This window comes from Hyperoodon ampullatus (assembly GCF_949752795.1).
Source record: "Hyperoodon ampullatus genome assembly, chromosome: 3".
NCBI lineage: Eukaryota > Metazoa > Chordata > Mammalia > Artiodactyla > Ziphiidae > Hyperoodon > Hyperoodon ampullatus.
In genome coordinates, this window is record NC_136916.1 from 178,216,901 (window position 1) to 178,242,533 (window position 25,633).

At 42.9% G+C, this 25,633-nt stretch overlaps 1 protein-coding gene and 1 pseudogene across 2 annotated transcripts in view; both read right to left on the reverse strand.

Moving 5' to 3' along the window:
- PPP1R13B (protein phosphatase 1 regulatory subunit 13B) overlaps positions 1–25,633 on the reverse strand; it is an 87,315-nt gene that overhangs the window by 26,857 nt on the left and 34,825 nt on the right. Inside the window, exons 2-4 of the mRNA XM_079700291.1 lie at positions 25,141–25,288; positions 20,064–20,183; positions 12,150–12,226 (exon numbers count right to left, since the gene is read on the reverse strand). Coding sequence (XP_079556417.1) covers positions 12,150–12,226; positions 20,064–20,183; positions 25,141–25,288 — 345 coding nt within the window. The remainder of the gene's footprint in view (positions 1–12,149; positions 12,227–20,063; positions 20,184–25,140; positions 25,289–25,633) is intronic.
- LOC307050850 (melanoma-associated antigen 10-like) lies at positions 13,255–14,128 on the reverse strand (annotated as a pseudogene). Its single transcript has 2 exons — positions 14,052–14,128; positions 13,255–13,928 (listed from the first exon to the last, which is right to left on the reverse strand). The product of its transcript is annotated as a melanoma-associated antigen 10-like (transcript).

The following is a 25,633-nucleotide window of genomic DNA, read 5'->3' on the forward strand; positions in this document are numbered from 1 at the left end:
TCCTCCTGAGATGGAGTCAAATGTCAGGCAGGGCTGTGGCCGTTTTAAGGCCGCAGGATCTGGTTCCAAGATGGCTCACACGCATGGCTACCAAGCTGCTGCTGGCTGCTGGTGGGGGGCCTCAGTTCTCCTCTAAGTGGGCCCCTTCTCAGAGCTGCCTGCTCCAGTGTCCTCGTGACACAGTGGCTGGTTTTCCCCAGAGCAAGCAATCCTAGAGAGAGCTGGAGCAGCTACCTCCTTATGAACTAGCCTCAAAGTCACACAGCCTCACCTTCCCCACGTTCTGTTTGTTAGGAGCAAGTCACTAAGTCTTGGAGAGGAGGAGAATTAGGCTCCACCTTTGAAGGGAGGCATGTTAAAGAATTTGCAGACCTATCTAAAAACCACCACATCCACTGACTGTGAAATCTCGTGAAGACTCTATAGACTTCTATCATTCTATGATGTACTACTTAGAAGAGTTTGGTTGTTCCCAACAGCACTGTCACAATCCAAAGAAGAGAACGTTTATGAGCATATGTTTAAGAGAGTGAGACAACAGGGCAATCAACAGAGGTTTTAAATATAAATGCTGCTTTTCCCCTCAATGCCTAACATACACTGCTAGGTAATCAATTAACAGCAAAGACTAGTGGATTCTGTCAGTAGTTAAACACCTATCAGCTAATGGGCCACTTTAGATGTCAGCTTTAATCCTGATATGCTGATTTTAACACTCAACCAAACAACTTCATCTTTGGTTATAAAACAGACAAGAATATAACTGTAATATTATTTGGGAAAAAAGTAAGTTCCCCAAACTTTCAAGTTTCTTCTTGTATTTAGTCTATATGGAGAACACAGCTAACCCACTGGTGAGCCTAGCCATCCACCCCTGGCCTCTCTCCAAAGGAGCTCTAGATCCAGAGTTCCCACGGCCAAACTCACATTTTTGTTTGTATGCCCTGCCAGCACTTCAACTTCCACATGTCTGAAACCAAACCCCTTCCTTTCCTTCCAACTCGGGCTTCCTCCTTAAACTCCGGACTTTCATCCATGGCTCTCGCGCTGTCTCTACCCTGAGCCCACCTTGCTCACTGGAAGCTGAGGCTCAGCTCCTGATCTCTCTCACAGCTGTGCCTGCCGCCCCATTCCACAAGTAACCCTTTCCCACCCCCATATTTTTGCTCACATTCTTCCTTCTGTCCATAATGCCTTTCTCCTACTTCCTAAACCCTTCCTTATCCTTGAAGATCTAGCGGCAATACCATCTGCTTCCTGAAGTTTTTCCTGATCATCTAAGGGATTTCTTACACAGCTGTTCTGATGCTCAGGATCTGACATCACTTCCAGACATGGGACAGAACTCAGTATTTTTTAATGGATTCGAAATTCTAGAGATTCAACAACATGTAAGGAGCACTTGCTCAGACATTTATGTATACTTGAGTTTACAGTTATCTTCGTTGATGTGTACGAAAACTCTGTGAGGGAAACTAAGCTTAGTTTAGGATGAGGAAGCTGAGTGTCTGTGCAGCTGCTGGTTGGCTCTCCCAAGTTCCTGCGGTTGGGTCAGTACCCGGGTCCGGACCTTAACCTGGGCCTCCTGACGGCAGCCAGACGCTCTTTCCACCACACAGGTGGTACTGCCCTCCTGTTTTTTTCTTACCAGCTACAGCACAGGCACATCTGATTGCTCCTAACCAACAATCATTTATTGTATCAAAGGGTAGACACTCCATTAGACACCACTTATTGGTTTATTATTAGTTTGAATCATATGAAAATGCTATTTTTGTAGATCAAAAAATGGTCAAAATCAATAATTTCATATGGTTCAATCTAACAGGAAAGGATTAATTCCACCCCCTGGGAAAAATGTAAAAGCTAAAGATAACTTGATTCTAGCATATAATAATAAAAAAAATACAGAGAAGAATGAACTCTAGGTAACTATTTTTGGAAGACTATGAGAAATGACAAAATAGACTAATGACACCTGCCTAGTGACACTGAAGGGCTTTCTGGAGGAAGGCAGGATGGTGAGCAGGCCTGCCTATCACTGCTGCTATTATTCCAGAGGAAGTCATCTGTGGCTTTCTTGGGACAATTTCATGTAAGCAGATATAAATGAACTATAAGAGGGGAAGAACTAATTTTTTTTTAAATAAATTTATTTATTTAATTTTGGCTGTGTTTGGTCTTCGCTGCTGCATGCGGGCTTTCTCTAGTTGCGGAGAGCGGGGGCTACTCTTCGTTGTGGTGTGCGGGCTTCTCATTACGGTGGGTTCTCTTGTTGTGGAGCACAGGCTCTAGGCGTGAGGGCTTCAGTAGTTGTGGCATGCAGGCTCAGTAATTGTGGCTCACGAGCTCTAGAGCACAGGCTCAGTAGTTGTGGCGCACGAGCTTAGTTGCTCCGCGGCATGTGGGATCTTCCTGGACCAGGGCATGAACCTGGGTCCCTGCATTGGCAGGCGGATTCTTAACCGCCGCGCCACCAGGGAAGTCCCGGAAGAACTAATTTTAAAACCTCATGTCTGATCATTTTTCTTGAAAGATGATTTTCAAGGAATTGTCCTCCTACAAATGTTTCTTTTAAGATTTCTTTAAAGAAAGGTCATTCTGTTAGCTAATAATAACTTCTCTTGTTTACATTAGTATCTCAAGTGACATTTTCTTTAAGTTGTAGTTTACAGATAACAGGATGCCTTTTGAGTTTATATCTCCATAACCTTGACATTTTTATTTTCAAATATTTTCTTTGGAAGTAAGTCTCTCTGAGATTCAAGTAGCTGTGACTCTGCTGTAAAGTACAGCTGGCAAAGCCTCATGAGGCTCCCTGCCTCCGGTCCCATTCTACCCTCTACCCAGACACACAAGCACACATGCTGGCACCCAGGGATCCTTCTGAGATACAGCTGACCCTGTCTTCCTCTTACTTAACCTCCTACAAGATATGTCCAGGCTCTGAGACCCCCGGGCGGGTTCTCCAGGTCTCTTCCCTCTTCAGCATCGCCCCACCTTCCTGTCCCCTGGCTCTGCTGTTACGTTCTCTGCCGCCACACAGCCCCACGTCTTCCTCCCTATCTTTGTGGAAGCCTCTGGTCACCACCTCAGTAAAGCTAATCTGAGCCTCCCTGTTATTGTGGTGCCTTGTCCTACTCTTATCACACTCCTCACACTGTGTTATAGTTTATCCGTTTTCACAGCTCTCTCCAAAAAACACCCATTCTTTCTCTGTGAAATCTGAGGCAGACTTCAAGTAGCCACCACCAAACACCTTGCATTGATAATGTCTTCGGTCTATCTAAAATAAAAATAAATTGGATACAGGGAACTACATTCAACATCTTTTTTTTTTTCGGCCGTGCCACGCAGCCTGTGGGATCTTGGTTCCCCGACCAGGGATTGAACCTGGGCCCTCGGCAGTGAAAGAACCGAGTCTTAACCAGTGGACTGCCAGGGAAGTCCCAATATCTTATAATAACCTATGATGGAAAAGAATACGAAAAAGAATATATATGTGTGTGTATAACTGAATTACTTTGCTGAACACCTGAAACTAACACAGCATTGTAAATCAACTTACTGTAATAATAAATAAATAAACAAATAAATTGGATAGAATTGCTTTAAAAAGAATAAAAGAGGACTTCCAAGCCTGGGTGGTAGTTACCTGAGTGTCTGATAAGTAATTCTTTAAACCATACATGTTTTACACATTCTTCTGTACATTTATTTCTCAATTTAAAAAGTAAGAAATAAAGAAGAATTAGACCTAACAGCCAGTATCCCATCTTGTGATTTAATCATCACAAGATATTGGTTTAAAATTATAACTAGTTTTTTAACATATAACTGGATTCTCAAGAACAATGCCACTTCAAAGATGACAAACATCCCTAAAACAAAACTGACAAAATAATTAGGATAAAATCTGTTTATACTCACATGATATTCTAGAACATTAAATCATTCCTCTTTTTTCCTACCTCTCTGCAAGGTTATAAACTTTCAGGTTTGGAGAGTATTTTTACTTGCTTATTTAGCAAACAAAAAAGTAGGTGATAATGATATCAAGGTACATTATAAACATGTAGGTTTATTTTTAACACATAAAATATTCAGTAAAATTGAACCTCTCTAACATCTCATTGTGCTCTGGGACTGGTGTATTTCATATTCCAAAAATTACTAGGTCTCACAAATTAGTAAGAGTCAATTAGATATCTAAAGCATATACTGGCTCCCACCCCCTGCAATACTACTACAATATGCTATTTTATCCTATATGTGAATCACTCATATGATTAAAATTCACTGATACCAATTCAGTTTGGTTTAACCACATTTATACCCAAGGCAAGTGGCTAGGCGCAGTTGGGGCCAGAAAGATCAACAGGGGAACAGGGCTATCAAAGAGCATGAACACCAGTAAGAGAAACAACTACACCCATGTGAGTGCTACAAGCTGAGCATTATGGTAACTGCTCCATCTCTCAGAATGTGGCGCACAAAACACGCTGAGCTACACTCTTGATAGCAACAACTAAAAGGCAAGATAAAACATAAAAACCAGGCTTCCCTGGTGGCGCAGTGGTTGAGAGTCCGCCTGCCGATGCAGGGGACACGGGTTCGTGCCCCGGTCCGGGAAGATCCCACATGCCGCGGAGCGGCTGGGCCCGTGAGCCATGGCCACTGAGCCTGCGTGTCCGGAGCCTGTGCTCCGCAACGGGAGAGGCCACAACAGTGAGAGGCCCGCGTACCGCAAAAAAAAAAAAAAAAAAAAAAACCCTCACAGGTCAAGTTCCAAGGAAAATGAGAAGCTCATTGTCAAAAATCAAAGCACACAAAGATCATAACACCATGACTTAAAGCCAGTAGAAGCGACATATGCAGAAATTGAAATTATTAGTTGCAGAATATGAAATAACTATGTTTAGTGTGCTTAAAGAAATAAGAGAAGCTTAAAATATGACCAAAGAGTAACCAAGAAGAGGTGGAAAAGAACCAATTAAAACCTCTAAACTGAAAAATTTTTAATGACTGTTTAAATCCACTTTACTGTAGTTGACATATAATAAACTGTACATATCCGAAGTGCACAATTTGACACGACCTGACAAACATGCACACCATGAAACTATCACCACAATGAAGAAAATGGACAAACCCATCACCCTTAAAACCTCCTTGTGCTCCTTTGTAATCCCTCCCTCCCACCTCCCTCCACCCCCTTCCCAGGTCCCAGGTCCACAGGCAACTGATCTACTTTCTGTTACTAGAAATTAGTTTACGTTTTCTCGAATTTTATAGAAATGGAACTATACAGTGTGTACTCTTTTGTCTGGCTTCTTTCTTACAGCGTAATGATTTGAGATCCATCCATGGTGTAGCATGCAGCAGTGGTTCATTCTTTTCTTTTTTTAAAAATTTATTTATTTATTTATTTGTGGCTGCGTTGGGTCTTTGTTGCTGTGCGCGGGCTTTCTCTAGTTGCAGCGAGCGAGGGCTATTCTTTTGTTACGGTGCGCAGGCTTCTCATTGCGGTAGCTTCTCTTGTTGTGGAGCACGGGCTCTAGGCACACGGGCTTCAGTAGTTGTGGCACATGGGCTCAGTAGTTGTGGCTCATAGGCTCTAGAGCGCAGGCTCAGTAGTTATGGTGCGTGGGCTCAGTAGTTGTGGCTTGCAGGCTCTAGAGCGCAGGCTCAGTAGTTGTGGCACACAGGCTTAGTTGCTCCACGGCATGTGGGATCTTCCCGGACCAGGGCTCAAACCCGTGTCCGCTGCTCATTGGCAGGCTGATTCTTAACCACTGCGCCACCAGGGAAGCCCGGTTCATTCTTTTTATTGCTCAGGAATATTTCATTGTATGGATATAACAGTTTTTTTGTCCATTCACCTGTTAACAGACATTAGGGTTTTTCTAGATTTTTGGCTACCACAAATCAAACTGCTGTAACATTCATGTACAAGTTTATATGGACATCTGCTTTCCTTTCTCATGTAAATACTTAGAAGTAGAACTGCTGGATCGTATAACAGATTTATGTTCAAGTTTTAAAGAAACTGTCCAACTGTGTTCCAGACCACACCACTTACATTCTCAGCAGCCATGTGTGTCTCGCAGGCTCTCCACATCTCTGCCAGCACTTGCTATCACCAGTCTTTTTAATTTTAGACATTCTGATGGATGCATGGTAGTATCTCACTGTGGTTTTAATTTGTATTTTCCTAAAAACTAATGATGTGCTTACTTGACATTCACATACCTTCTTTAGTGAAGCATCTATTCAAATATTCTGCCTGCTTCTTCTAAAACTGTTTTATTTTCTTAATGAGATTTGAGATTTCTTTTTATATTTTGAATATAGTTCCTTATCAGGTATAGTATTTGCAAGTATTTTCTCCCACATTGTGCCTTGTCTTTTCATAACAAGTAACACTAAAAGCATATTATATGTACTAACATCCAAATAAACACAGTGAAAGACAGAATTCATTAACTGAAAAATGTATCTTAAGAAATTATCCAGAACACAGTACAAACAGACAAAGAAAGTGAAAATATAAAAGAGTAATTAAGGATAAAATGAAAGATATAACATGTCTCATCAAAGTTCCAGAGAAGAAAAAAGAAAGAATGTGGAAGAAGAAATACCTGTAGAGATAACAGTAGAGAACTTTCCAGCTATGTTGATAGATGCCAATACTCAGAATCAGTAAGTTCAACAAATCCCAACAGGAGAAATTAACAGAAATGCACACTTAGTTCTGCTCAAAACAGAGAATTATTTAATCCTAATTTCATTAAATCTCAAAACCACTATATGATAGTAAAGGGATTTTTGACATCAAATAATATAAAACCACAAAAACAGGATAACAGAAATGGAGACAACAAGAATGTTTGGCAGCTGGAGAGAGAATGGATGAGAAGTAACTGACCTAGTAGATATGAGACAAACCTCAAGAGAGAAGAGGTGAAGCTGGATGAAGAAACCAGTTATATTACAGAACCTTCAAAGGGCTCAGGAATTGGCAAAACTATGTATCTCTGGAAAGGGGGATGAAATGTAAGGCACCTAAAATAAAGCAAACTGAGTGAAAGATATTTAAGAAGCAGTAAAATCCCTAGATCTCCCCCCCAACTCTATGATCTAGGTGACCGCCTCTCTCCTACCCTGGCAGAAGTCTAGATGTTTATTCTCTAGACAATTGAAACATTATCTGGCCTGGGAGATGACAGTCCCAGCTGAGTCCTGGGTACCATATGGAAAACAAGGAGACTAAGTGACCATATTAATAATAAATGCTTCCAGAAACAAACACTCACATATACAGTCAATTGATTTGACAAAGGTGCCAAGACAGTTCAATGGGGAAAGGATAGTCTTTGCACCAAAGGGTGCTGGGATAATTGGATATTTACATGCAAAAGAATAAATTTGGCCCCCCTACTTCATACCATACACAAAAATTAACTCAAAATGGACCACAGACCTGAATATAAGAGCTAAAACTATAAAGCTCTTAGAAGAAAATATGGGGGGTGGGGGTAGGTTCAACTGGCCTTGGCAACTTAGCGGATGTACAGGAATAAAGCAGAAACGGACTCAGATTTAGCCTGACTGGCTGAGAAAACAGAAAAGAAGTATAGATACTTTCAGGACACCTAAGTAAAATGCTTGCTTTCCTTCTGGGGGTCTGGAGTTTTGGTGCTTGCTAGACAGAGGCTGCCCACATGAGGAGCTCCCAATAAAACCCTGGGCCTCGGGGCTCTGACGAGCTTCCCTGGCAGACATTTCACACGTCATGATTAGCTGTTGGAAGAATTAAATGCATCCTGTATGACTCCACTGGGAGCGGACTCTTGGGAGCCTGGTTTCCTCAGATGTCACCCTGTGTGCCTCTTCCCTCTGCTGCTCTTGCTCTGTGTCCTCTGACTGGAGGAGGTTGCAGCCATGAGCACAACCATAATGCTGAGTCCTGTGAGTCCTCCAAGCAAATCACTGACACCAGGGGTGGTCTTGGGACCCCCGATACAGGCATACACAATGAGAATAAATCAATTTGCCTTTATACCATAAAGTTAAACAAGATCTGCAAAATTCTGTTGGAAAAGTAAGTTCCAAATGCTTACGACAGTGTGTACATATAACCTGGAGGTTCCCAAACTGGCAGGGCAACAGAGTCATATGGGGAGTCTTCCAGGCCCACCTCACACTTACTGAATCAAAAGTTCTGCCAATGGGATCTGGGCCTTTCTTTTTTTTTTAAATACATAAATTTATTTATTTATCTACTTTTGGCTGTGTTGCTGCCGTGCGCAGGCTTCTCTAGTTGCGGCGAGCGGGGGCTACTCTTCATTGCGGTGCGCGGGCTCTAGGTGCGTGGGCTTCAGCAGTTGTGGCACGTGGGCTCAGTAGTTGTGGCACATGGGCCTAGTTGCTCCACGGCATGTGGGATCTTCATGGACCAGGGCTCGAACCCATGTCTCCTGCATAGGTAGGCAGACTCTTAACCACTGCACCACCAGGGAGGCCCGTGGGCCTTTATTTCTTAGACAACCTGACTTCATGACGTGCAATTTTGGGAGAGCAGAACTTTCGCAGCCTCCTGCCTCAGCAGCTGCTAATGGGCATGAATCACACCAAATCAGCAGCCTGTCCTTCTCTTCCAACCCACAGGCTGCTGGATCTGTTCCTGGTTGCTGCAGCCCACAGACAGAAGGTTCACTGTGCCACCATTCTATATCCAGGATATACACAAAAACATTTTTGGAGAAGGACATTTTTAACATCTTATTAACTTTAAAAATGCATGTAAAAGTGCTTTGTAGACAATAAAGTACTTCACAAAGGTAATATATTATTAGGCTTAAAAGGCAGGTGTGTGTGCCATAAAACACAGTAATAACATCTTAGATGCTTCTAGCACTGAGTTATACCTCCTCGCTAGCTCTCTACCTTCCTCTAATTATAAGCTCATGTAAAGGCTACAAACACATTTTTAATTTTGGTTTCAGGTTTCAGTTTTGTTGCTCTTGAAATGTAAACATCATTTCCATGTTAACAAGAAACAACTTCATCCTGGAAAAGATCATAGACCCATCACATCAAAACATCAAAACTCACCTTATTACATTATTGGAAGGGAATCCTTTCCTCCTGGGTCCCTTCCCTTTATCATATACACACATACCCCGCGCCTCAATACACAGAGCCCACTCAATGTATTTACTTCACCTTCCCTAAAGTTCAGGTCAGGAAATCTTAGAATTCAAAAGGATCTTCAAAATTCTGTTGTACAGGTAAGTTCTGAATGCTTCCGACAGTGGGTACATGTAACCTGGAGGTTCCCAAACCTGGCAGGGGAACAGAGTCATACGGGGAGTTTTCCAGGCCCATTCCAAACGTACTGAATCAAAAGTTCGGCCAATGGGGCCTGGGCCTTTATTTCTTATGACTTTCTGAAGCACATATGCCTGACGGAACCCCACAGAGGCTCTAGATTTGGAGTGGACAAGTATATCAGAAGGCAGGAATAAGAAGAGGATTTGTGGAATGATCTTTAGAAATTGAAGGGTAAGGAAGGAGAATCCTTAATCTTGACATTAGGAATAGTTCTCCTTGAGTGGCACAAGGATTAGGACATTGGAACCAAAAAGAAGAAAATATAATCTAGTATAGCACTTGGCTCTGCAATGGATAATATCTGAAAAATCTAAAATAATAAACACCATTAAATGGTTTTCAACTTTATAACCAATGTATAAACAAAGTATAAAGTCTTAACTATACTTAGATAAAAGTACACAAATATTATCAGCATTGACAACATAAAAGTACAGCTGAGGGCTTCCCTGGTGGCGCAGTGGTTAAGAATCCGCGTGCCAACGCAGGGGACATGGGTTCGATGCCTGGTCTGGAAAGATCCCACATGCCGCGGAGCAACTAAGCCCGTGCACCACAACTACTGAGCCTGCTCTCTAGAGCCCGCGAGCCACAACTACTGAGCCCACGTGCTACAACTACTGAAGCCTGCACGCCTAGAGCCCATGCTCCGCAACGAGAAGCCACTGCAATGAGAAGCCCACGCACTGCAACGAAGAGTAGCCTCCGCTTGCTGCAACTAGAGAAAGCCCGTGTGCAGCAACGAAGACCCAACACAGCCAAAAATAAATAAATGAATTAAAAAAGGGCTTCCCTGGTGGCGCAGTGGTTGGGAGTCCGCCTGCCGATGCAGGGGACACGGGTTCGTGCCCCGGTCCGGGAGGATCCCACATGCCGCGGAGCGGCTGGGCCCGTGAGCCATGGCCGCTGGGCCTGCGCGTCCGGAGCCTGTGCTCCACAACAGGAGAGGCCACAGCACTGAGAGGCCCGCATACCGCAAAAAAAAAAAAAAAAAAAGTACAGCTGAAAAAGCTGGAAGGTAGGACAGGAGGGAAGGGGAGACGGAGAAAAGGGAGGGGGTGCTAACACCCTCATCTTACAAGAAGGGAGGTCCAGAGACATGGTTTAACGTTTATCATACAAAGAAACAGAGACTTAAGTATATCATTTAAAGTCACAATGGTAGCCAATAAAAGAAATAAAATCGGAAATCAATAATAGCGTGTTGGAAAGTACAGAGGCAAAGTAACTTGCTCAGACTTAGCTAGTTAGAAAGTTCTGAAGCCATGTCTGAGCATGGGCCCTCCGCACTCCAGGCCGGTGCTTTTTCCAATGTATAGCTGTGCCAAGCACATGCCAGGGGGTGACCCGCCCAAGGCTACACACCTAGTTAGTGGCAGAGCCAGAAAAAGAAACTAATTCTCCAGCCTGAAAATTATTTGGAAAACTTATTACTAAAACTTCCAGAAAAGACCATGGTGAGAATTTCTCATTCTTCCTTCTCTCATTCATTCACCTTCATTCATTCATCTCTGCTCATTCTTTTAACATGTATTTCTTAAAAAGAACCCTTTAGGACTTCCCTGGTGGCACAGTGGATAAGACTCAGTGCTCTCAATGCAGGGGGCCAGGTTCAATCCCTGGTCAGGGAACTAGATCCCACACGCATGCCACAGCTAAGGAGCCCATGTGCCACAACAAAGGAGCCTGCAAGCCACAACTAAGGAGCCCACCTGCTGCAACGAAGACCCGATGCAACCAAATAAAATAAATAAATATTAAAAAAAGAAGGAAAAAAAAGAACCCTTCTACTTAGACAAACTTCCTCACCTATATCAATGTTAGGCCTATTCTCCAACTCTACACCATATAATAAAGGAAGTTCTCTTTCCTGGAGGCACCTATGAAGACTTCAACCCACCAGCCACTTTGTCTTTTAAGACCTGACAGAAGGATCAAGACATCAACACTGAAGATACAAAGCAAGTCTGCCTGCCCATCTCTTAGTCTAGAGACTAGACCATTTGCTTCCTGGGGACAGGCCATTGTCATGAGCACAGAGGCACGCACGCAGCTGCTGCTCCAGGACATGCCGTGGGCGGCAACATGTAACGGGCATGGAGGGCACTGCTCTGCTTGAGACCATCCAGTGCATGGGCCATGGTGTGGATTGATAAAACCATTACCACTCAAGTGACTGCCGCTTTATAACTTCATAAAATGTTTGAAATATTCAACAGAAATGACAACTTCTGTGAAAATACAGGGCAACCTTAGGAAAATGGAGTTGGGAAGCCACAATGGGAAGCTCTCACACACATACAACTAGACACTGGTGCAGATCCCAACAGGAAGAGACGTACTGTGCATCCCCAGAGGAAGTAACACCACTCTACTGCCACCAGCAGCAGGAAGAACGATCTCCTCCTTGCCTGACAACAATTCAGCCAATGAAAAGCCACCACACTTCGAACTCTCAGGTTCCTCCAACAGACGTTTTGTTGACAGCAGCCCCTCTCAACTTCCCCTTCTCCTCTAAAAAAGAGTTTCCTCTTGCTTTAGAGGACTGGGATGTGGTTGTCCAGAGCTGCGGGTCCTGAATTGCAATTCTTCACTGTTCCCAAATAAACTTGTTTTGCTGGTAAAATAATTGGCTGTTTTATTGTTTTCGGTTAGCACTACCCCAAAATTCTTTAAAAATAAATTATAACCCCAATTCATTAGTACCTATAAAAAGCAATTAAAAATTTTCAATTTAATTCACTATTACTTACCCCATTTTCAGTGCGTTTTTCTCCAGGTACATTTATTACATTTCTCTGAGTTCTTTGCTCTTGGGTCTGACGGCCACCTAGAGAAATGAAGGCCAAACTTACTAAAAGACATACTAGAAAAATGATATTTTACCATTTCTTCACTTATTCAAATATTTATTGAACACAAGTATAAAATACCAGGCTGGACAACTCAAAAATTAGTACAGTTGAAAAAATGTTTTATAATCAACCTGTATACATAAAGTTGTTTAAATGAAAATTTTTTCTAATATTCTATTTCAGAATTTTGAAATTGCTTTGTATCAAAAAGTTTCCAACACTTAGAAAATGGTCAAGATGGTAAATTTTACGTTATGTGTGTGTGTGTGTGTGTGTGTGTGTGTATTTTTTAGAATTAACTTCTACTTTTATTTCTCTTTTTCTTGACCCCATCAATTTTATTCTGAAGTTCTTTCTCATTTCCAAGAGATTCATATTCCAATGCCATGTTATCTTGTTCAGGATCACAAAATAATATGGGAATCTTACAATTTGTTTTATAAAATAGCAAAACTCTTGTCATTGGACTGAATTAGCGCAAACACATGTGTGATCAATGTCATTCACAAACTTAGATACCGAAGCTTATTAAGCCTTCTTTTATTTTATTTATTTATTTTTTATTTATTTTTTTTTAAAATTTATTTATTTTTTTTATTTTTTTTATTAGTTTCTGCTTTATAAGTGAATCAGTCATACATATACATCTGTTCCCACATCCCCTCCCTCATGCATCTCCCTCCCTCCCACCCTCCCCATCCCACCCCTCCAGGCGGTCACAAAGCACCGAGCTGATCTCCCTGTGCTCTGCGTAAGCCTTCTTTTAAAAGGAACAATATTTGAAGAATTCCTAAAGAAAACAGAGATGAAATTCCATGTCATCATACACAACAGGAACCCAAAGATGCTATACACCGTGTTCCCCCAACTCTCCCGGACCCTCACTACTTGCAAGGCTGACTGCTCCCTCTTCACACTCACAGTGGAGGATCAGCCTCCCTTCCTGCCCTGCAAGAAAAGCTGCTGGATGTGGGCCTGGAAGGAGCCTGGCTGCTGCTCTGGCTCAGGGCCCCTCTTCCTCAGTGCTCACAGCCTCTGCAGACAGGGTTGGGAAGGACCTGGGATCCCATCGATGGACCCTGAGCAGATACTCCAGGACCTGCCACTTGCTGGTCTCCATGTTGGCCCCGGGGACCCCACAGGAACTCGTAGTGGGCGGGGTCGCTGTGGGGCACCTGCCAGTACTCCAGGTAGCCCTCCTGCACCCACACTTTGGTGAGCAGCTCCCTGGGCTCCCCATAGATGCAGTGCTGCTTCCCTGCATACACCCCCATGACGCTCAGTGCTTCCCAGACTTCCTCCTCAGAGGCACATTCACCCTCCAGGAGGATCACGGACAGAAGCATCACCAGGAGGCCAGCCTTGGGCATGCTCTGCCCATCGGTCAGCATGGCATCCCAGGTGAGGCCCAGGGTGGGGACCAGGACATAGGTGTGCTTGCTGGGGTCCACCTCCTTCACATCCACGCCAAAGACCAGCTGCATGCACTCGCAGGCTTGGCTGAAGACCACAAGGAAGTGGTCCGGATGGTCTTTGAGGACCATATTCAGCACTTCCGTCTTGGTGGTCGGCTCCTTGGCGTGATACTTGAGGAGCAGGAACCCCACCAGGTCAGCCATCATCACATTAAGTGCCTCCTGGGACAAGGACTTGGCCTGGGTTGGGGCGGGGCACAGACTGGGGAGGAGAAGGATGAGGGGGATGCAGCCTCCTCCCCCTCAGCCCCGAACAGCTGCACCTCCACTGGGCCCTGGGCCTGGACTGGGTCTTGAAGGTCTGCCTCAGGCTTGCAGAGCTCACTCATCTGGACCAGGGGCCTGATGACTGGGGTCGGGCCGCCGACAGGAGTGTGGGTAGGGGTGACAGATGGGGACCATGGGCAGGTTTTCTTCTGAGGGGTGCTCTCAGGCCTCACAGGGGCGTACCTCCTGGGCGGCCTGTCCCCTGCCAACCTCACCTTGACTCCTGGCACTGCCTGGGCCTCCTCTGCTCTGTAACCTAAGGACACGGTCCTCAGACCTGGGCCTTCACCTTCCGGTTCCTGGAGCCCTCTTGGGTCCTGGATGAAATGCTGGCTGGAACAGGCTACCTCCCGGTCAGCTCTGAGCCTCCGACCAGCTGCACCCCATGCAGAGTGACTCTGTGCCCCAGACTGGAGGCTGGGTGGGAGCTGCAGCGCCCCTGACTGCAGGGGAGGGTCCAAGAAGAAGCACAGCTTCCAGTGGTGCCTCTTTGCCCACAGTCAGACTTCAGAGTTTCTTTTCCGTTATGTACATTTTACCACAACTAATTTTTATTAAAAATTAAAGCTTGGACTTCCCTGGTGGTGCAGTGGTTACAAATCCAGCTGCCAATGCAGGGGACGCGGGTTTGAGCCCTGCTCCGGGAAGATCCCACATGCAACGGAGCAACTAAGCCCGTGCGCCACAGCTACTGAGCCTGCGCTCTAGAGCCCGCGAGCCCCAACTACTGAGCCCACGTACCACAACTACTGAAGACCGTGCGCCTAGAGCCCCATGCTCTGCAACAAGAGAAGCCACTGCAATGAGAAGCCTGTGCACTGCAACGAAGAGTAGCCCCCGCTCACTGCAACTAAAGAAAGCCCACGCACAGCAACAAAGACCCAATGCAGCCAAAAATAAATAAATCAATTTATTTTTTAAAAAAATCTTACTCTTTTTATGTATAAAGCAAAGCTACTGGGTACATAAACAGATATACAGTACATCTGATAGGGGGAAGACAGGGGCAAGTAAGAATACTATATCCAGTAAAGGGCCCTTAGGGAGGTGATAATGAAAAATGAGGTTAAACAACTGGGAATGACAGAGTATGCGACCGAACACAGTCGCATAATATACAATAGCCATTTCATCACAGCTATCATATTTCCTATTAGCAGAAATAATGCATACACACATCCTAGACTATAGCATCTATCAGTTTACAGGGTAAATTAAATTCTTAGTTATTAGTATTTTTAAGAAATAAGGTACTTGGGTTAATTTAATATTCTATCATTGCTGCCTCTTGCAAACAGCAAGCCATCAAATTAGAATACTATAAAAGACACAACATTGAAATTATATCAAGTGCCACTTAATCTTTGATGGTAAAGAAGAAACTTGATGATCTTGCATTCTGGAGTCAGAAAATAATAATAAGAGCTGACATTCAGTGAGCACTTTGCCAGGACACCTCATTAACTGCCACCACAACCCAATGTACCCCGCACATAAGGAAACGGAGGCACAGGGATGTGAAGTCACTTGCCCAAGGTCCAAACTGAGTAAGCAGCAGGGCCGGTGCTGAACCCAGGAGGCCTCGCTCCAAACTCCATCACACCAGCCCCCAGATTCTAGCTTACACTCTGCACATGACCTGCACCGAGTTACTTTACACATTAAGCTTCTGCTCCCCCAGGTATACAAGGTGACTGAAGGAAATGTCCTCCACACTCTCCTCTAGCTTCCATATAGGGAATTCCTACTCTTTTAAGTCAGGGTTGTCCTTTACTTCTTGTTATATCTTATAGTTCTACAGGCAATAAATACTCAAGTGTAACTCCTTTTAAACAATATATATCGGTGACAACTGGCTTGTCCTCAGCTCTGTGGGGAGCAGAGAGGAAACATGAGTCTTGGATCTTCACCTCTGGCTGCTTAGAATATAAGCTGGAGGAGAAGTTCAGTGAACAGAAATAAAACAGAACACAGCACCCAGTGAGAGCTGTTCTACCTGCCACCTTTCTTCTTGAACTCTGAGAGAGAGGCAGAACATGCAGAAGCACAGGCAGAGGAAAAAGGGAAGAGGGTGGAGCATCACAGCTGGAGGAAGATGGAATTCTGAGTTAGGGCACGACAGGGAATGAATATGCAACAAAGAATATGGTGGAAGAGAGAAAGAAGAAACGGTGAGGTTGAGGAGATGGGCAGGGTCCCATTACAAATGCCATCAAAGCTAAGCTGAGGAGTATTAAATAGGGAAGCAGGGACTTTGCTGAAAGTTGTGAAAAGTCGTGATGAGAGATGAGAGTCGTGTGATGAATTTGGTTCTTCCAATCCTGACCAACCCTCCATACCAGCCCGGGTCGAGAAAGGTGTACTCCCTGGCACCACTCCCCTTGGAGCCTCCTTCATCCTGGTCCCCTGCCTTCAATGCAGCAGCTCTGTACTCTCCCCTCCAGGTCCGACTCCCTCTTCAAGGCCCTCATCTCGAGCCCCATCCCCCTGGGACGCATTGTCTCCTTAACCTCACACAGCTCAGCATCCGGCTCTTCCACTGTCTCAGGTGTACTTGCCACGTCAGCACAACGAGACTGAGCAGCATCCGGTGTGACAATGAAGGTCAACTGGAAGGTCAGTGCTGTCCCCTTCCTTGTGACTCTAGACAGTTCTCTCAAGTATCCCTAATGCTTCCAGACTTTACAGAGTGAGACCAATATAAGACCTTCCCCCCATTCCACCATCCCGGGACAGTAAGGGTTATGTACATATATTATAATGATTAAAGTAAAATATAAAACTTTTAATTTAACTATAGGGTATAAATATTTGGAGCACTCAGGTAGAGAGTTAAAGTAAGTTCTTAGCACTAGAACAGGGCTTTAACTGCCAGCTAGTCTAATCCTCCTCAGGAAGAGTCCGTCCAGAGAGGCAGGGCCCTTTTCTAAGGTAGAAATGGATGAAGAGCTAGGCCTGGAGTCTTGGTCTCCTGACTCCAGATGACCAGCACCCAGTGGAATAAAAACCAGAAGTAATGATGCATTGTGAAAAACAGCATGATATTTACAGCTATGGGAAGATGATTTAAAAGCAGACAGTAGCTCATCCTAGGGGCAAAATATCCTTTAATTAAAAATACAGGGACTTCCTTGGTGGTCCAAGGGTAAAGAATCTGCCTTCTAATGCAGGGGACGCAGGTTTGATCCCTGATCAAGGAACTAAGATCCCACACGCCATGGGGCAACTAAGCCCGCACGCCACAACTACTGAGCTTGCGTGCCTCAACGAGAGAGCCCGCACGCCACAAACTCCAGAGCCCATGCGCCCTGAGCCTGTGCACCACAACTAGAGACAGAAAAACTTGCATATCACTAGAGAGAAGCCCGCGCACTACAACGAGGAACCCGCGCGCTGCAACAAAGACGTGAAGCAGCCAAATACATAAGTAGGTATTAAAAAAAAAAACAACTAGGGACTTCCCTGGCGGTCCAGTGCTTAAGACTCTGTGCTTCCAATGCAGAAGATGTGGGCTCAATCCCTGGTCGGGGAACTCAGATCCCACAAGCCATGTGGCTCAGCAAAAAATAAATAAATAAAGAGGGATAACTTGTAATAAAAGAATCTTCTTTTTACAAAAGGATGTCCTTTCATTGTTTATTTTTTTTAAATACCAGAAGTAATCCATAATCACCGTTAAATAACAAAGGTTTCTTTCTTAACTGTACAGTGTATATGCTTTCCAAAAAAAAAAGATTCCCTTATTTTAAATTTTAATTCAAAAATAAGTAGTTTATGGGAAATTGGTATTGACATATACACACTGCTATATATAAAACAGATAACTAATAAGGATCTACTGTACAGCACAGGGAACTCTACTCAGTACTCTGTAATGGCCTATTTGAGAAAAGAATCTAAAAAAGAGTGGATATATGTATACGTATAATAGATTCATTTTGCTGTATACCTGAAACTAACACAACATTGTAAATGTATTATACTCCAATAAAATTTTTTTTTAAAAAGTAGTATATTCCTATGGTTCAAAATTCAAAAGGAAACAGGTTTCTCTGGTGGTGCAGTGGTTAAGAATCCGCCTGCCAATGCAGGGGACATGGGTTCGAGCCCTGGTCCAGGAAGATCCCACATGCCGCAGAGCAACTAGGCCCGTGCACCACAACTACTAAGCCTGCGCTCTACAGCCCACGAGCCACAACTACCGAGCCTGCGCGCCACAACTACTGAAGTCCGCGTGCCTCGAGCCCGTGCTCTGCAACAAGAGAAGCCATCTCAATGAGAAGCCCACACGCCACAACGAAGACCCACACAGGCAAAAATAAATAAAATAAATAATTTTTTTTTAAAAAATTCAAAAGGAGGGCTTCCCTGGTGGCGCAGTGGTTGAGAGTCCGCCTGCTGATGCAGGGGACACGGGTTCATGCCCCGGTCCGGGAAGATCCCACATGCCGTGGAGCGGCTGGGCCTGTGAGCCATGGCCGCTGAGCCTGCGCATCCGGAGCCTGTGCTCCGCAATGCGAGAGGCCGCAGCAGTGAGAGGCCCACGTGCCTCAAAAAAAAAAAAAAAAAAAAAAAAATCCAAAAGGAACCAAAAGATATAAATAAATGACCAATCGTCCCTCCCTCCTTCCCCTACCCAGCAGCCTTCCCCCGAGGCTAGCCATGTTACCAGTTTCTTACTTATCGTTCCAAAGATATTTCATACACACAAGCCAACACAGAATACGTCATTACTCTTTCATCTGTTACACAGGAGGCAGCATGTGTGTACACTGTTGCTTATTCAAGTGACAAGTGCAGGAAGTGGTTTGGGACAGGGCACAGAGCAGATGTACTCCGGTTTCTTCAGTCGACGCCCTTGGAGGCATTGAAGGCTGCTCCTACCAGCAGTGCCCATGAGTTACACTATGTATATGTCATTTTGTATGTGTGCAGACACAGCTTTAGGATAAATTCTCAAAAGTGAGATTGCTGGGTGAAAGGTTTCATGCTTTTGTAAGCTTAATAGATACCACCAAACTGCCCTCTACAGAAGCTTCCAACAATGTGGAAGACTGCCTGCTTCTCAGCGTTCTTGCCAACACTGTGTTATTAAATGTTCTAATCTTGGCCACGTGACAGGTGAAATACAGTATCTCAGTGTTTTTCCTACATTTCTTTTCTTAGGAGTAAGGCTGAACTTCTTTTCATATATTTCTGGGTCATGAATATTTCCTTTTCTGTGAACAGCAGGTTTGTATATTTTGCCCATTTTTTTTTTACTGTTTTTTTTCTTATCATTTTATGTAAAGGAAATTAGCCCTTTGCAATATGAGCTATAAATGCTGTTTCCCAGTTTATAATTTGTCTTTTGACCTTGCTTTAATGTGGTTATTGCCATGCAAAGAGGTTTTTTATTTTAATAATTCGGTTTGTCTTTTCTATTATGGTTTAGAGTTAGCTACACTTAGGCCTTGTTCCTTTTTTTTTTTTTTTTTTTTTTGGCCACACCGTGCAGCTTGCAGGATCTCAGTTCCCCAACCAGGGACTGAACCCAGGCTGTGGCAGTGAAAGCCCAGAATCCTAACCACTAGGCCACCAGAGAACTCCCTACTTAGGTCTTGTTCTTGTTTTTCTGTTTTTCTTTCTCTCTCCATATACATATATGTGTATATATACACATATATATATATTATATATATATATATATATATATTTCCCAGAATTTTTATGATCCTTTCATGGTTTCATTTATTCTTAAAATCTAGAGATTTCATCCATGTGATATTTATCAAAAGCAATCCTTTTCAACAGCAGGTCCCCTTACACGTTTCAGTGCATTACGTGACTAACTTAGGATCCTGAGGAGGAGGCTGAAAGTGTGAAATAATCATAAACTGCAATAACAGAGGTCAAAAAACCCTGTGAGATACCAACTCTCCCTCTCACCACTTGTAAGTGAAGGGGGGAAAATCATGTGAATAATTTAATATCTATTCCTGTTAATCCTTAAATTAATTTTAATTAATTTAATGTTTAAATTAACTTTTATGGCAAAAATTAGCAAATGGGGGAAAAAGCACTTATCTACCTTGTTCACTGCTCTCGGTTGGGGAATCTTCATGTCGAAGAAAAAATTTCACTTCTTCCCTTCGTGGCCCCCACTTCTGAAGATGTTCATACATCATATAATCAAAGGGTATGGGACGCTCTAGGAAAAAAACAAACAAAAAATCTTACTTTTCCCAGGAACAAGCAAAATGACTCCTACCGAAAGTAAAAAATGAATAAAAATAATTTAAAATAAATGTACACATATATTAGAATTCAAGGATATTACAAGCACTGAATTTTAACTTTAATGAAATGAAAGCAAGACCATGAAGGGGAAATAATTTAGGTAACATATAAACACAAAGAAGTAAACATAAAAGCAATTTTGCAACATTAAATGGGGAACAGTGAAAACAATGTCCTTTAGTATATTTATCATGAAGCAGTATGCCTCCCACTCTTTCAAAGAAACATATTAACAAATTGGCCGAATCTTGTTATTCATTAAAATGTTACAGGTGGCAATCAGATGTATAAAGGGCTTGACAATGCACTTGCTGGCAATACAGCTAGCCCACACAAACACTTGTATGTGAATGTTCACAGCAGCAATATTCATAGTAGCCAAAAAGTGGAAACAACCCAAGTGTCCATTAACTGATGAAAGGATAAATAAACTGTTGTATACCATACAATGGATATTTGCAGCCAAAAAAAGAAATTAAGTATTGATGCATGCTACAACATGGATGAACCCTAAAAACATGCTAAGAGAAAAAAGCTAGGTCAAAAAGTCACACATTAAAAATAAATAAATAACTTTTTTAAAAGTCACATATTATATGATACAATTTATATGAGATGCCTCAAACAGTCAAACACACAGAGCCAGAAAGTAATACAGTGGTTGCCTGGGGGAGGAAGGAATGGGGAGGTTCAGAGTTTGGAAACAGTTGCACAACACTGAGAATGTCCTGAAAACCACGAAGTTGTACACTAAAATGGGGATTTTTATGCTACGTGAATTTTATCTCAATTAAAAGGAAATCTTGAAATGTTCCCACTGCTGCTTGTGCTTGAAAGCGAGAAAGGATATCGGCAAGTTCCAAGGCTCACAGAAAACGGCCTGGCGTGGGAGAGGAGCAGGACAAAACCGAACAGTACTTTGGCTCCTTTCAACACAGGAGTATGTCTGGGCGAGAGGCTCCTCCTGCTCAGCCTGAGAACCCGACACTGAGTCAAGAGAAAGAGCTGTGCAAGCTGCAGCCTCGTCATACATTCAAGGTGTGATTTACTGTTCAGTCCTAGATAAGTGCCAGACTTCCGTAAGGAAGAAAACCCCACCATTCACAGAAATGCAGCGCACATTGTGCTGCTGCCGTTTCATCTTCCTACATGTGCAGGCAAGCTTTGTCTATTCAACCAACATCAAGGGCAAGGACATAAATCATCTCATCTCAGTTGAAAATGAAATCTGTGTGTTCTTAGTTCAACTCTGAACTGAGTATTTGTACAGCGAAAAGCAAGCACAAATTGAACACTAATGAAGTAATATCATTCCATATTTTTAGTTTTGAAAGTAACACTTTTTATGGATATAGGCCTATAAAAAAGATTTTTAAGAACTTGTATATTGTAGTTTTATAGCTGTGAGGCCCATGTTTAAACCTAATCGTGTCCCTTGGTTTTACATAAAATTGTGTCTTAGGCCATATTTTTATTCATATTGCTTTGGCTTACAAATTTTTTTCACATTAATTAAAATCAGTTTACAATCTTCACTTAAATCTACCAAGTCTGAGCATAACTTTATAAAGTTAAAACTCCAATTTTGCCTTAAAGCCAGTTATTGAAAAAAATGTTTCCCTTTATAAATAAAAAAATTTTAAAGACTAACTTCAAGAAAAGCAAGCTAAGCTTCACTACCTTTCTTAAATAAGAAGGTTTAACTAAAACGTTATTTCTGTTTTAAAGTGAAAACAAAACTACCCCACATGTATCATGTAGAATTAATAGCATACTATACCTCATTAGCATCTTATGTAATGGAGAAATCTATGATAAGACTTTCAGCCATTCTTGGATAAGGCAAAAAGAAAATCAAGCAGGAAATTTCACAAGAAGAAAAACTGAAGGTCCTACCTACACTCCTGATTTGCATTAGAGCTGACATACTCTGTGAGGAAGGGAACCACAAAAAGATCAGGATAATAAGCTGGCCAAGTTAACAGATTGTTATGGGCTGGGTTGTGTCCCTTCACACACAAATTCATATGCTGAAGTCCTAACCCTTAGTACCTCAGAATGTGACCTTATTTGAAGACAGGATCTTCAAAGAGGTAATAAGTTAAGATGAGGTCATTAGGGTGGGCCCTAATCCAAATGACTGGTGTCTCTTTAAGAAGAGATTAGGACACAGACACACACAGACGGAAGGCCATGTAAGGACACAGGGAGAAGAATGCTGTCTACAAGCCAAGGAGAGAGGCCTCAGGAGAAACCAACCTTGCTGACACCTTGATCTCAGACCTCTAGCCTCCAGAATTGTGAAAAGATAAATTTCTCTTACTTAAGCCACCCAGTTTGTGTTACTTTGTTATGGCGGCCTGGGCAAACTAATACACAGATCCACAGAGAAATACTCTCTTCTCAAAAGCACTGACAATTACATTGGAATATCATATTTCTGAATACTGATGACATGAGCATACCATGTGTTATGGATGCAGTAATTTTTATGCAAAGCGTTCTCCAAAATCTGAAAATTACCTTAAGGGTTCCTCTGGGGTAAAAAAGACTGAGAAAGGCTGTGCTTTTTCCCCTTCCTTTGAATCTCATCTACCACCATCTCTTCAAGACCTCGCTTTGCTGCTCCAATTTACTCAGTGATTTAAGTGTTTACTCAGGGCCTATTATGAGAAACAGGCTGGGCACTGGCGGTATGATGGTGAACAAACAAGTTCCTGCCTTCAGGAATTTTAGTCCAATAAGAGAGAGAGAGATGAAAGCTACTATATTATGTTTTGATAAATACAATGACAGTACTGGAGCAAAGGGGAGGGACCCTTAACGCACTCTGAGATTCAAGGAAGGGATGAGAAGCAAAGGTGCGTGGGTGCTAGGGACTGCTCTAGACAGTGGGAGCAGTGGCTGTGACTCTCTGTGCTCCGAGGAGGTAGGCCTCATTCCTGATGAGGCTAGACCACAGGTTATGATTTCAGATGGCCCTGGAGCCAAGGACTGCACCAACTGAGTGACTCAAGCGGCTAGGGACCACTGGGGCTCTCCCAGACTAATATAAGGGGCAGATAAGGAATAAGAAGTGACAGCAAGCCACAAAAAGCAAGAGTGCTAAGAGGCTAGAGAAGAGCAAACAATGATGGAATGACCAGGCTCTAACATTAGTCCTCTAAAAACTGCAATTACTTAACACCCCTCTTCCTGTAGCTGATATCAGACTGATAACTGAGGAACTGGACTCTTACTTCTACTTTAGTAAATAATCCACCATTTATCAAAGTCAAGTTTCTCTCAATGTGTCCTTAAAGTTTTTACTCTGAATTTGAAGGATAACATTAAAAGCACAGACTTTGGAAGAAAATATTTACAAATCATACACCTAATAAGGGACTTGTATCTACAATATATAAAGAACTCTTACTGGGGATGTAATATACAGCATGGTGACCAGAGTTAATAATACATACTGCAGGGACTTCCCTGGTGGTGCAGTAGTTAAGAATCTGCCTGCCAATGCAGGGGATGTGGGTTCGATTCCTGGTCCGGGAAGGTCCTACATACTGCGGAATAACAACTACTGAGCCTGTGCTCTAGAACCTGTGAGCCACAACTACTGAGCCTGTGTGCCACAACTATTGAAGCCCGTGCACCTACAGCCCATGTTCTGCAACAAGAGAAGCCACTGCAATGAGAAGCCCATGCACCACAATGAAGAATAGCCCCCACTCGCTGCAACAAGAGAAAGCCTGTGCACAGCAACGAAGACCCAATGCCTCCAAAAATAAATTAATTAAAAAAAAACATACTGCATATTTGAAGTTGCTAAGAGAGTAGACCTTAAAAGTTCTCATCACAAGAAAAAATATTCTGTAACTGTGTGCAGCAATGGATACTAACTAGACTTACTGTGGTGATCATTTCACAATATATACAAATATCAAATAATTATGTAGTACATTTCAAACTAATAAAATGTTGTATGTCAATTATACCTCAATTAAAAAATTATTTTTAAAAAGTGCAAGAATTCACTGATTATCCCTAGTGTCCTTTAAACACATCCATCTGGACGCCCACCTCATACACAGCATGTACCAACTGACCACTCTCTTGCTTCCTGACTCAGACCCATCCATGCACACAGCTACCTCCTTCCACACGCTGCCGGAGCAGGTGGCCTTGCCAGTCTAGTTCCCACCCTCCCGGGCCCCCTCCTCTCAGTGCTGTCTGAGGAGCATGCCTTGTCCATGCTCTTCTCTTGTCCTTCCCTCACACTGCTCCCCTCGCCTGGTGTATCCTATCCCAGTTCAATTCCACCCCTCCGTGACAGTCCACATTTTTTTGCAGAATTTTCTGTATTCGGTAATTATATTACCTACACTGATCATCTCTGCCCAGCTAGCTGACAAATCCTTAAATGTAAAAGCCAGTAATAACTCTTCTCAACTTAATAAACAAGCACTTACTATTTAAAAGGCTTTGTACACAGGGGAACACGATAACGTTTTTGTCTTAGTGAAGTTATCGTAGGGAGAAGAAAAGCAGATGAACAACCTGACATGCAACAAACAAAACACTGTAAGGTCTCAGTGGTCAGAGAACTCTCGTTTGGTCAGCAGTGATGTCAGAAAGCCTTCACACGAGAACGGATCCGCTTTCCCAGCTTCTTCCACATGGCTACGGTGAGGGTCAAATCACAGAACACACTTTTTTGCAAACAGCATTTATAACATCCTATCCTCATGTGATAGAATAGTTTTTACTTTATTCAATTCCTTATTACCTCAGATAACAAAGAACCAGAAACAACATTCTGTATTCAATAAACACTGGATTTCATGTACTGAGTCATCTTTATAGAGCCTAATACATACCATTTCCCCTCCACACTTCAGCTAAATGGCAACTGCCTTCTCCAGGTTCCTTGCAAAATTCTACAACATCCCGACATGTTGTTTCTGGTGTTATAGGAACTTCTGTTAAAATCTGTTCATTGTTGCTCAAGAACACGGTTAATATCATCTGTAAGAGAAAGATTAAATTAAAGCTACAACTTAGAGTCATCCATCAATAAAGAGATTAATCTGTAAATTAAAAGTGATCCCCCCACCAACCCCACTCCCCCACTGCCACTCCGCCCTGCCAGAATGCTTACAGGACAGGTTAAGCTGATCCTAAAGTTCATGTAGAAAAACTAAAATGTAAGACAAGTCAGGAAAATGCCAAAAGAGGAATATTAGAAAGAAACTAGCACTACTAGATTTTATAAAGCCTCAAAACAGTATGGCAACAGCATATAAATAGATCAATGGGCCAAATTATAAAGTCCAGAAACAGAAAACGGTAAATGATGAAGCAGGTATCTCA